This window comes from Silene latifolia, chromosome 8 (genome assembly GCF_048544455.1).
Source record: "Silene latifolia isolate original U9 population chromosome 8, ASM4854445v1, whole genome shotgun sequence".
Lineage (NCBI taxonomy): Eukaryota > Viridiplantae > Streptophyta > Magnoliopsida > Caryophyllales > Caryophyllaceae > Silene > Silene latifolia.
In genome coordinates, this window is record NC_133533.1 from 27,547,979 (window position 1) to 27,561,036 (window position 13,058).

At 35.4% G+C, this 13,058-nt stretch overlaps 1 protein-coding gene and 1 long non-coding RNA gene across 2 annotated transcripts; both read right to left on the minus strand.

The window, feature by feature from the left end:
- Positions 1 to 439: 439 nt before the first annotated feature.
- On the minus strand, positions 440 to 1,159 carry LOC141594230 (leucine-rich repeat receptor protein kinase HPCA1-like). Its single transcript, XM_074414373.1, has 2 exons — positions 1,082 to 1,159; positions 440 to 957 (listed from the first exon to the last, which is right to left on the minus strand). Exons 1-2 carry the CDS (start codon positions 1,082 to 1,084, stop codon positions 475 to 477), a joined length of 486 nt encoding a protein of 161 aa, XP_074270474.1. The 5' UTR covers positions 1,085 to 1,159; the 3' UTR covers positions 440 to 474.
- Positions 1,160 to 3,823: 2,664 nt separating this feature from the next.
- LOC141596644 (uncharacterized) lies at positions 3,824 to 8,872 on the minus strand. Its single transcript, XR_012522530.1, has 6 exons — positions 8,779 to 8,872; positions 7,342 to 7,585; positions 6,206 to 6,418; positions 5,698 to 6,015; positions 5,149 to 5,303; positions 3,824 to 4,075 (listed from the first exon to the last, which is right to left on the minus strand). It is a non-coding gene; the product is annotated as an uncharacterized LOC141596644 (long non-coding RNA).
- Between the last annotated feature and the right edge of the window lie 4,186 nt (positions 8,873 to 13,058).

Genomic DNA, 13,058 nt, shown 5'->3' on the forward strand with positions numbered 1-13,058 from the left:
GATTGTATTTTTGATGATCTTCCTCATCTTCGTTAAATAAATGTTTAGAAGAGACTCTTTGTTCGAGTATATACATTGTGAAAATCTAAATCTAAATGAACTATTAAGGGAAGTTTGTGCCGTTGATTGGAGCTCTCTGCATCTTTTTTTTTTTTTGGATATTTTTGGGGTAAGCGAGTTTGTTTGAAATGTTTAAGATTGGTTATTATGGTATACTTTTGCTAAATGCGGTTAATATCACTTTAATATTTGGTCACATTAAACTCGAAAAACATTGATAAATCGTTCATACATCTGAGATATTTAAAACCATGATATTCAGGAGTGCAAAAATTCAAATGAATGTGACGAAAAAATGTAACCATTCTAAAGAATTGAAGTATCAATTTCTGTCTAGTTACTAATCTCAAAATGAGATAAAAAATACAGGACCATCTACATCTATTTACATGTTCATTTTGTTTCGAGATTCTATCATACAGTCACAACCTTTGTAAGGGGAACATTCATACCATACTGCAAAAGAGAATCATCAGTGTAAGGATGATGTGAATTCCTGCCATCGGCTTCTTCATAACTCTGTGAAACCGGCATAGAATCAGCATTCGGGTTCATACCAGCTTGTTTCAAAATTGTCTCGATTTCTTTTACCACTTCACCCATTGTCGGCCTGTCAACTCCTGAATCCTCTGCACATTTTAATGCTACATCCACATATCTCTCAAAACCAACCAGTTGAGTTGTTGATGATGATATAAGCATTGGGTCTGTTACTTCATGAAGGGCATACATGTCTTTTTCTCTATCCATCGCGGTCTTTACTATCTTGACTATGTATTTCCCTCCTTGTATTGGCCTTCTGGCTGTTACCATTTCTAGCATTACTACCCCAAAGCTGAACACGTCGCTTTTCTCGGTTAATTGATTCGTCATGAAATACTCAGGGTCCAGGTATCCCTACATCAGTAAAAAAAAGACCATATGCTCAGTTCAGTTTTAGTCGATTTATTTCGACTTCCATTAATTCAGTAACTAGCAAAATGACATTTAAATGAGGAAGGTGTGAAGGTGAAGTACAAACCATAGATCCTTTGACTTGGGTAGTAACATAACCCTTGTCAGCATCACCAAAAAGCCTAGACAGCCCAAAGTCGGCAACCTTTGCTGGTAGACAGTTAGCTGTCCTTGCTCCTCAAACGACGTGTTCACGAAAACATTAAGCTGTAGGATTACAAACAATTAGTAGTAATGAAAACATTTAGGCTATTAGCTTAAGTTTCACGAAATCACTATCCAATTTCACAAACTAAGCTAGAGGATTCACAAATTAAGCTGTAGGATTCACAAAATTTGTAAGTAAACAATTGCACAAAATTAAGTTCAAGTTTCACCAAAACACTTTCTAGTTTCACCAATTAAAGTCCAAGTTTCACAAAATAAAGGGTAGGATTCACGAATTATGAATTTAAAACATTAAGGTGTAGGATTCACAAATTAAGCTGTAGGATTCACAAATTAAGCTGTAGGATTCACAATTTAATAAGTAATGAAACTAGTTGAGCTTGAATGTAACGAATGAAATAGGGCGATTGATTGGTGATTTAAGCTTCATATATCTGTTCGTGTCATTGACATTAAGAAAGCAAATCTTGATTACTTGAAGCATAACCAAGTTAAACTTTCTTGAAAAAGAACATGAGCATCAACAGAGTTCGTAACGAAAACTCACATCACGCGAGACTAGAGTATCTACTATCTAGTACTAGTGTCAAATAAATATTGTTACTTGGTTGTACATGATTTCATTCGGAAAAGATATCATTAGAATGAAAAATACGGAAGGAAAGTACACTGATAATAGCGAAAACGAGATGAATCGGAGAACACGGGATGAAAATAACGGATGAATTGAAATGAATACTATTGAATCAAAAGTACCTAAATCGACTGTGCTTGATTATGATCAATGGCGATTACAACCTGCATGAAATCAAAGTAATTAGTATTGAAAGGACTGTGATAATGGCGAAAATGAGATGAATCAGAGAAGACGAAATGAAAATTACGGATGAATTGAAAAGAAACCTATTGAATCGAAAGTACCTAAGTTGAGGAGGATAATGGCGGTGGGAAGCTCGCTAGTAATGGAGGTCGGAAGCTCGGCAGTAATGGCGGTCGGGAGCTCGGTAGTAATGGCGGTCGGTAGCAAAGCCTTAATATGGCGAGTGACGAGATGAAGATGATGAAGACGAGTTGAAGAGAGAGATAGAGGACAGAGTAAATGAACGAAGTAAATGATTGAGGGTCAGGGAAAATGTGTTGGTTAGAATTATATACGGACACGTGGCATCATCTGGTGAGTTAGATCCGATGGTTTAGGATGGGTCCAGCCGCCTCACCCTAAGAAGGGTGCCTCACATGATTCAATCTCTCTCTCTCTCTCTCTCTCTCTCTCTCTCTCTCTATATATATATATATATATATATATATATATATATATATATATATAAATTGATTAAAAGTCTCAAATCTCAACCATCAATCTTAGAAGATCTAATGCCTTAGATTAGGACTTATGGACTCAAATATATAGGTGGACTCATTTGAACTTGCCTCTCTCTCTCTCTCTCTCTAGTTTTGAAAGTGAAACTTTAATCTATGAATGTAACTTTAATTCTTTATAAATGTAACTTTAATTTTTAAAGTCATTTTATAAATAAAAATTTAATTTTTTGTATTTTTGAATATAACTTTAATGTTTTACGACTGAAACTTTAATGCTAAAATGTGTAACTTTAATTTTTTTAGACCATTTTTTAATATAAAAATTTGTTTTTATGAAATAATGTACTTGGGACTAATATTTATTTAATTTAACTAATTTTTAACTATAACTTTAATGATATACGAGTGAAACTTTAATGCTTTAAAGTGAAACTTTAATGCTTTTTAGGCCATTTTTAATATAAAAATTTAAATTTATGTAATAATGTAATTGTGACTAATATTTCATTAATTTTGCTGATTTATGAATGAAACTTTAATGTTAAACTAGTGAAACTTTAATGATAATGAGTGAAATTTTAATTTTTTTAGGCCATTTCAATAAAAAAATTTGTATTTATGTAATAATGTAATTCTGACTGAAATTTATGTAATTTCTTTAATTTACAATTGTAACTTTAATGGTCTACAACTGAAACTTTAATGGTATACTATTGAAACTTTAATGGTAGTACTAGTGATTTTTTATACATTTATATTTTACTAGTTGTTGTATCGCGCGCGTTGCGCGCGATACCCCAAGATATTGTGACTCGTTTATTTGGATTAGTATCGATTCATGAATGAGGTACGGTTTCCTTGTGGACCATTTATAAGTTTATTATTTTTGTTTCTTTGGTTGATCGTGTTGTCTATGGTCATTGCAGCTAGTAAGGACAATAATTGTTAGCAAACATCGAATCATAATTCGATAGTAATGTTATAATCTCAACTACCAAACAGATGTAACTGACGGTGGTACATATGAATAATCACAGTCAAGAAATAAAATAGAGAAAGAAGATGATTACCGGAGCATAAATTAATTTAGGGGCATTCTTTGCAAGGAGACATGGATGTGAGATTTAGGTCATTGAGATATGGCAGGAAGACTGAAGAGTGTGAGAGAAGAACAAATGAAAGGAGAATCACAAAAGTTGCAAATCGTTGGGGAAATGCAACCAAAATGACGTTTTATTGTTTTTTGTGACGGATCATTATCTTCTATAGATGTATTTAGTAGCTTGATTTGAACGCACCCTTATTGAGAATTCTCCTCCTCCTTGTTCGCCTTTCAGAAACAACAATTGATGTACAATAAGTTTAAAGAAACACAAAAATATTGAATATAAACCTTTGCTACAAAATTCACATAATCTCGAATTCCTGTGCCTAAGTAAGAGACTAAGTGGAGAGTACATTACTTGCTCTAAAGAAGCCTAAACTTCTAAGCCTAACTCATCTATCTTCAGGCTTTTGGTCTCCCTATTTTGATGCCTCTCTTTCCTCGTTACTTGATCTTTGTAGCCACCTATCCAACAACACAACATGAAGACGTCACAAATCAGCAAACCAAGATAACTCGAAATAACTAATAAAGTGTTTTTCTTATCACGACACAACTCGAAATAGCTTAATTTTTGCGATTGAAAAACACTCCATTTCTTAATCGCTAAAAACTAATACCACCAATATTTCAAAGCAACAGGAGATGGGCACGAAGAATTCAAATTACCGTAGTCAAACTCAATTGCAATAAATATACATCATCTCTACATGACTTCATTATCTCTCTTATGATTCAGACTAAATCTCTACTCTCTCATCGTGTGTGTCTACCGAATCTGCATAGATCTGTCTCCCTCCATTTCACATTGTTCTTCTCACTTTCCTTATCGGGAAATTTTGTCGTTCCCTTAACCTAACTTATATTTCATAACTAAGCTTATTATCTTATTAATCCTAACCTAACATTAAACATCTATTTACTTCTCACCCAATCCTCCTCGCACTACCATCTCACTCACCTCACACATCTCCTCTCATGTCACCACCACCGCCACCATTAAAAACAAACCTACCACTGATCTCCTCGGGTAAAGTACCTTCTCTAACCACCTCTTAGTAGTTTAAAAGGCATTAGCCGTATCTAGATTATGAGAGCATATGTTCAAACGTAAATAATAAATAAAGAAAATTCAATAACAGACTCTTATAACTATAGTTTCTTTGATATTTAGGGGAAATTCAAGCTGCTTTTCAAAAGTGGAACGGATTAAAGCAATCTTGTCCTAACCAACTCTAAGTGGTTTAACAAGAGCGGATCTTCAAACTAAAAAAATAAATAAAGAAAATTCAATAACAGCTTCAAACAATAGTTTCTTTGCATTGATAGTTAGCCCAACTTCAAGTTGTTTTTCAAAAGAGGAACGGATTAAGCAATCATGCCTTTGTTTTAGCTACAGTAAAAGGTTTTTTCAAGTGACCCAATATATAAATTCTATCAATAACTCCATCAACAATGTCTCAATAAATATCCATAATGAAACAACAAACACTAAAACCGTATTAATAACTGCTAGAAGATAAGGAAACAAACCTAACCTTTTGTTTTCGGATGGTATAGAATTTTTGGTGCTAAATGCTGGCCGGTGGCCTACAAAGAAAGGAACCTTCATCTCTTTCCTTCGGATGGTATAGAATTTTTGGTCCTAAATGCTGGCCGGTGGCCTACAAAGAAAGGAACCGTCGTCTCTTTCCTGCACAAGTTTTAACTTAGATCATTAATCCTGCCAGAAGTTGTACGAAGACGACAGTTTGCATTTAAAATAAAAGAACAGACCGAACTTGAGATAACACGAATAAAGACTGTTCATAAACTTAGAGGATAATGACCCAAACACAAACCCATACCGACCAACCGACCAATGTTTCCCACCAAAATTGATGGACCTTAATTGGTGGTGTTGACTTTTTGATCCTCAAACTCGATATCGCACGTTTAGACATAACGTGCCCCTAAACAAATCAACTGAAGTTACCATTGCAAAGAGTATATACATTCAGCAATATTACTGAAGGTCGCTATCATGATACATTTGTAGACTGGCCTATTAGATTGGTGTAACTGAGAAGTCTGAAGGAAACGCCTACCTTTGAGGACTCCTCCATCAGAATTTAACTTGAATCCATTATCCTCAATGAGCTGATTGAGGCTATCGATGGTTCTCAAGTTAGACTTCAGTTGATGATAGAAATCGCGACATAATTCAAAGCATAACCATTGACAAGTGTCCATGCAGCGTAGATCAAGCCACACAACATCCTGCAATAATACCGACTTTATTCCCTGGCCTGTCATTGAAATTCTGAATGCAATGGTTTCTCCCATGTTAATAGCCCCGGTGTACTGGCAAGAGCTCCATATTTGTTTCCTTGACTCGACATTTTAGCGTGTTTCCTGATTATGTCCTGTGTTTACATACAGAAAAGTGTAAGAAAAACATATTTAAAAGTAGAAGGCAGTGAAATTTGTTGCAACAAGAAAATTGAGATCGTCAGATATCTCAGCAATGAGGTATCCCTGCATCTTGTTTCTCGGTAGTCTAACAAAACCAATTAAAATAAACTTATGAATATCCTTAACAGCGCGAAAATTCACCTGAGCTTCTGAACTCATCTGGTCTACAATGAGCCCGGAAATGAACACCCTCGGCAAAGGACCATTTATGCCACTGCCTTTCTCGGATGAAACAACAAGAGGTGAGAACCAGTATGCTTTCAATTTCTTTGCAGGAAATCTGAGTTCATCCCTTCTAGTGTACCCAAAATCTTGAAACATCTCGGTCATTGAGTCAATCCCATGACCATCCACCTGCAACATAAAATCATGCGGTACTTAAACTAATTCAAGTGAGGTAAATACTCGATACTTTCTAAATTGTAATTGTCTAATAAAACAAGAAAGATTCATACCCCAAAAGTACGGAAATATACAACGCCTACAACACCAAATGGTGAGTCAATCATACCATATCACAATTTCTACTCATCAACTGAAGTCTAACTTGTCAATTTACTGCATCGTTTTTATCTCTACTGCTAATCTATTTACTCCAAGTAAACTAACTCTCACTACCTCCTTATTTCCTCTAGCTTTTCCTAATTCAGTTACTATAGTAACTTCAATGATCTAATCTAATCCAAACGCTAGTTTTTAATTCTTATTTGAGAATACTATGGAGAAATTAGTACTTTCATCACATTTAAGCTTGAATCATGAGTAATTAGTACTAACTTTAGGTTTTTGGGTGATATGGTATGATTGACTCAGCTTGGCGCTGTATAATCGCTTTTTGATGAGTAAAGACCTAATTCATACCAACACGACACCAAAAGAGGCATTTTATACACTCCCTTGGGGACTTTTTGGAAAAGTGAGTAGATATGAAGATTAATCAAGGTACACATTAATTAGCATAAATTCTCAACCATGAAATGTTGACAAGACAAAGAGAGTATTTATATTTACACTTCTATTTTGAAGTGAGAGTCTAATCATCCGCAAATTATTTCGATTTGCACATTTTTCTCTTTAATGCTCTAACCGAATTAGGAAAACGAAATCTTCATCAAAAATATAAAGAAACAAAATAAACCTTGACAGTGAATTTTATATTTATATCTTTGACTGTTAAAGATGGTAGAATTCAAAACTAACAGCTCTACCAATAGTTCGTCTAACTAATTTATGGATTAAATTAACATTCATTGGTAATGAAAAGACTGAAAGTGTACCTAAATGTTCTTGACTGGAATTCTTCGGCCATATATATGGTCTTCTCCTCATATCCACTTTCGAATCAAATTAGCAGCTAAAACAGCCCATACAAAATAGCCAAGTGCAAAATAATTTGCATCAACAAGACCAGAGACATGCCTAACACTTATATCAAGTCGATTTAATCCAGTTAATGGGTCCAAAAGCATGTGCTCAACCCAGCAAAGGGGTCAGTTTGAACAAACAATGATGCAAATTAGCCTGGAGACAGAATAATAAGCAGCATGAACCACAATCCAATTAACTAAGAAGAAAACAAAAAATAACTAAGAGAGAAAGAATCAGATTATAGGTAAAAAAAAAAAAAACAGAATCTTATAAACAGATATAGTTAACAATTTTCTAAACTAACTCAACAACTAAATTGAGCAGCCATATGATCAATCCATAAAGTTCAAAATTTTTAAATAGCCTGAAAATTTCAACTAACTTATAACCAATGTACTATGGCGAGACAGAGCAAACGATTTCAACTAACTTACAACAAATGTACTGTAGAGAGACTCAGCAAACGAATGCAAATTTATATAGGAAAATAGAATAAAACATGCACTCCCTCTATCCCGGTAATTTGTTGTCCTTTTCCATATTAGGGTGTCTTAATCAATTGTTGTCCTTTCTATTTTAAGAATGAACTTGATGAGCAATTTGATCATTCACATTTAATTTGTTCCACTTGTCATTTAGTAATTGGTCTCTTGGTCTTTGTGCCAAAATCAAAAGACAACAATTGAGCGGGACGGAGGAAGTATAAAATAAACAACGATTGAAATACTGATCGAGACAAGGAGGCAGGAGAGATTTGATGAACCAATACATTTACTCACATATGACCCATTTAATCATCTTATAAATAGTGAAAAATTAAGAAATTAAGAATATGCAGATTTCCAAGGCAACTTAATTGAACTTAAATGCCCATTAATTGTTGTTTGTGAAAGGCGAACAAGGAGGAGGAGAATTCTCAATAAGGGTGCGTTCAAATCAAGCTACTAAATACACCTATAGACGATAATGATCCGTCACTAAAAAAGAATAAAAGGTATTATAGTTAAAAACAGCATAAACCACCATGATTAAGAACGCGCATGATTACAGATCTTCCCCAAATCAGTACCCAAACAAACCCTAAGCTTAAATCACACAGATTTAGGTAGAGCATAGAATCATCAAATCAACGCAATCATCAAAAACATAAAAAATAAAGAGCAGTCGAATCTTAGTTCAATTGTATTATCGAATAATCCAAGTTACCAAAATAACAAAACTTTAGCAAACATCGAATCATAATTCGATAGTATCGTTATAATCTCAACTACCAAACAGATGTAACCGACGATGGTACATATGAATAATCACAGTCAATAAATAAAATAGAGAAAGAAGATGATTACCGGAGCATAAATTAATTTAGGGGAATTCTTTGCAAGGAGACATGGATGTGAGATTTAGGTCATTGAGATATGGCAGAAAGACTGAAGAGTGTGAGACAAGAACAAAAGAAAGGAGAATCACAAATGTTGCAAATCGTTGGGCCAATGCAACCAAAATGCGTTTGTATGATGGCCCACTTGCAAAACCAAGTAGCCAATAAGGCCCAGGGACACAAAAGAGCTAAAACGATAGTATTGGTGTCGTATTGAACTGTTCATATGAACAGTGTATAGCTTTGGGGACTTTTAGTGTAAGGTGGGTAGATACAATTTTATATCCATCCACCATCCACCATCATCAACACCACCAACACCATCACCCACCACGAGCCCCCCTGCCTGACCCACCACCCCCAACGCCTCCTCGACACCACCCAGACCCACCACCACCACAAATGGAGGAAAAATCAGAAAAAAAAAAAAAAAGTCGACACCAACAGCAATCTAACCCACGTCCACCACCCAGATCCGCCATCACCACCAATCTAACCCACACACGACCACCACCCACACACATTACCAACCGCCCACGACATCACCACCACCACTAGCCTCACACATAAAACACCAACAACCACCACCACAAGTCCTTTTTTCAAATATGAAAAAAAAAGGGAGAAAGGCGGCTGCCGCCGTTTTGTTGTAGGCCTGGTCGGAGGAGAAGGGGAGGAAGAAGAAAGGGGAAGGGGAGGTGGTGGAGTTGTGACGGCGTGGCAGCAAGAGCGGTGCAGAGGAGATATGAGGAGGCGGGATTTCAAAATTCAAAATTCGAAAAAAAAAGGCGGGATTTCGAGGAGGAAGAGAGGGAGGCGACGAGTGGTGGGGTGCGGAGTTTGGTGGATGTGTCGGAGTGTGGCTGCTGTTGTTGTCGTTGCTTGAAGTCGGCATGTGGAGGGTGACTAGTGGACTGGTGGTTGTTGTTGTAGGCGTCGCTGGTGGATATGTTGCGTTGGTGGAGATGTTGTCGGCGGTGGCTGTTGTAGTTATAGGTGGTGGCGGCGAGGGACTGGTGGTGGTGGAAACGAAGGGATATGGGAGGGAGGGAGAGAGGAGAGGAAGAGAGAGAAGCAAGATGTGTGTTTTGTGTTTTATGAGGCAGTGAATTGAGTGAGATGTGAGAAATAGGGTTTTGGTTGTGTTTTAATCTTGACCCTTCATTTTGTTCTAATCTTAATCACTCATCTCTTAGATCTAAAGGTTGAAAATAGGACTCAAGGACTCATCTAAGGAAGGGGGACTCATTTGATCCTAATTTATATATATATATATATATATATATATATATATATATATATATATATATATATATATATATATATATATATATATATATATAGAGGCCGGATCAGGTGAGGCACCTCATTATGGCGAGGCGGCCGGCCTCACCAAATTCCTTCATTAGACTTAGAGCCGACTGTTAGCGCGGAGTCCTTCAAACGTGTGTAGCGCGGAGTACCAAAACAAACATTGGCGTTTTCTTCACCTGATTGACTCTCTTCCTAATTCTTCCCTCTTTCCAAAAATGGTAGGAAAATTACAACCAAAACCCTAGAATTATTCAATTCAATTTTCAGGCTCCAAAGCTAATCAATCGCATAATCAGCTTCTTAACAGCAGGTATTACTTCGATCTTTCCCCCCCTTTCTACTTCAATTGTATAAATTTTGTTGTTTTTTTAAGCATTGCGTTTGACTGATTGTAGTATTGCAAAAGGATAATTGATGAAGTATTTCGATTATGTGATTGTTTGATTGAAATTTGTGATGATAAGGATGCATTAAATAGGTTAGACTTGTTAAAGGAGTGTTTGTTTGAACCTTGCAAACCAGAATTTGAATACTATGATTGTATTTCAGATTTCTTCCTTTGGTGATCATTCAGAAATTTATGCATTGATAGTTTTGGACAGTCTTCCATCTAGATGATTGCTATGGTTGTGTAACAGTGTGGTAGAAATTGTATAACATTCATAAAATTGTAGCGTTTTATTTTGAAGATTTTTGGACATTAACTCCCCTTTTGTCAACTGTGATGCGAACAACTAAACTGATTTAGTTTAGTCGTTTGTCTAAAAAAAACTAATTTTGTCTAGTCGGTATTTGGTAAACTCGTTGTCCACGGTATGATCAGACTTCTGCTAGTGGTTTGGAAATGATCGACCTTTAAAAATGTCAATGGCGCAATGGATGAAATGAAACAATCTCGTGGTAGGCATAATTAATATGAATCGTGTGCTCAACTTCGTAATGATAAGCAAAGCCTCTAATATTTCCAGTTCAGTTGGTCTATTATATCACGTGCTTTACGAACTCTTCTTGAGATAGACCTTATTTTGTGAATCTCATACCTTGTTCAGTGAATCTAAGAGCTTGTTTTGTGAAACTTGGTCATCATAAGTGGTTAAAATCACCTTTTTTGCTCTTTTTCTTATTTGGTGAATCTCAAACCTTATTTTGTGAATCTCATACCTTATTCAGTGAATCTTAAGGCTTGTTTTGTGAAACTTGATCATCATAAGTGGTTAAAATCACCTATTTTGTTTTTTTCCTTATTTGGTGAATCTCAGACCTTATTTTGTGAATCTCAGGCCATGTTCAGTGAATCTGAGAGCTTGTTTTGTGAAACTTGGTCATCATAAGTGGTTAAAATCACCTTTTTTGCTCTTTTTCTTATTTGGTGAATCTCAGACCTTATTTTGTGAATCTCATACCTTATTCAGTGAATCTTAAGGCTTGTTTTGTGAAACTTGATCATCATAAGTGGTTAAAATCACCTATTTTGCTTTTTTCCTTATTTGGTGAATCTCAGACCTTATTTTGTGAATCTCAGACCATGTTCAGTGAATCTGAGAGCTTGTTTTGTGAAACTTGGTCATCATAAGTGGTTAAAATCACCTTTTTTTGCTCTTTTTCTTATTTGGTGAATCTCAGACCTTATTTTGTGAATCTCATACCTTATTCAGTGAATCTTAAGGCTTGTTTTGTGAAACTTGATCATCATAAGTGGTTAAAATCACCTATTTTGCTTTTTTCCTTATTTGGTGAATCTCTGACCTTATTTTGTGAATCTCGAGACCATGTTCGGTGAATCGAGAGCTTGTTTTGTGAAACTTGGTCATCATAAGTGGTTAAAATCACCTTTTTTGCTCTTTTTCTTATTTGGTGAATCTCAGACCTTATTTTGTGAATCTCATACCTTATTCAGTGAATCTTAAGACTTGTTTTGTGAAACTTGATCATCATAAGTGGTTAAAATCACCTATTTTGCTTTTTTCCTTATTTGGTGAATCTCAGACCATGTTCAGTGAATCTGAGAGCTTGTTTTGTGAAACTTGGTCATCACAAGTAGTTAAAATCACCTTTTTTGCTTTTTTTCTTATTTGGTGAATCTCAGACCTTATTTTGTGAATCCTATACCTTATTCAGTGAATCTTAAGGCTTGTTTTGTGAAACTTGATCATCATAAGTGGTTAAAATCACTTATTTTGCTTTTTTCCTTATTTGGTGAATCTCAGACCTTATTTTATGAATCTCAGACCTTGTTCAGTGAATCTTAGAGCTTGTTTTGTGAAAATTTGGTCATCATAAGTGGTTAAAATCACGTTTTTTGCTCTTTTCCTTATTTGGTGAATCTCAAACCATATTTTGTGAAACTTGATCATCATAAGTGGTTAAAATAAATGGGGGTATGATTTTCTTTCACATTCTTTCAAGATGGAATGAACTAAAGCAAAGACATATTCAAAAAAACCGCAATTAATTTTGTTCCTCATCAAGGTGGAAAAAGATCGTGGAACAACTCACATGATGAAAACTAGTGGAATGATTTAATTATTTTAAAACCAATTAGCTCAAATGGCAGAGCGTTGTGCAATGCACAAGGTGTGGGTTCGACTCCCATGTTGGTTATTGACTGCTAGTGTTACTTCAAAGCCTAATTGGTAGGAGTGTTTCTGTAGTGGACTTTTGGGTTTTGACCTTTTCTGTCATGTCCAATTGCACCCAATTTAGATAATTTCTAACATTGGCTTATGCACGCCGTTTGTGCATATCTAAGTTTGAGCTTCTTCTACTCATCCTCAATTTTGCACATCTGAGGACGGATTTGGCTAACTCATCCTCAATGTTATTGTATTTAAGTTTAATACACTAGATTCTTAAATTAACTAGGCTATATGAGATTCGAACTCATACCTTTGTGCAAGATTTGCACATTGCTCTCCCATTTAAGCTAATAGCCGT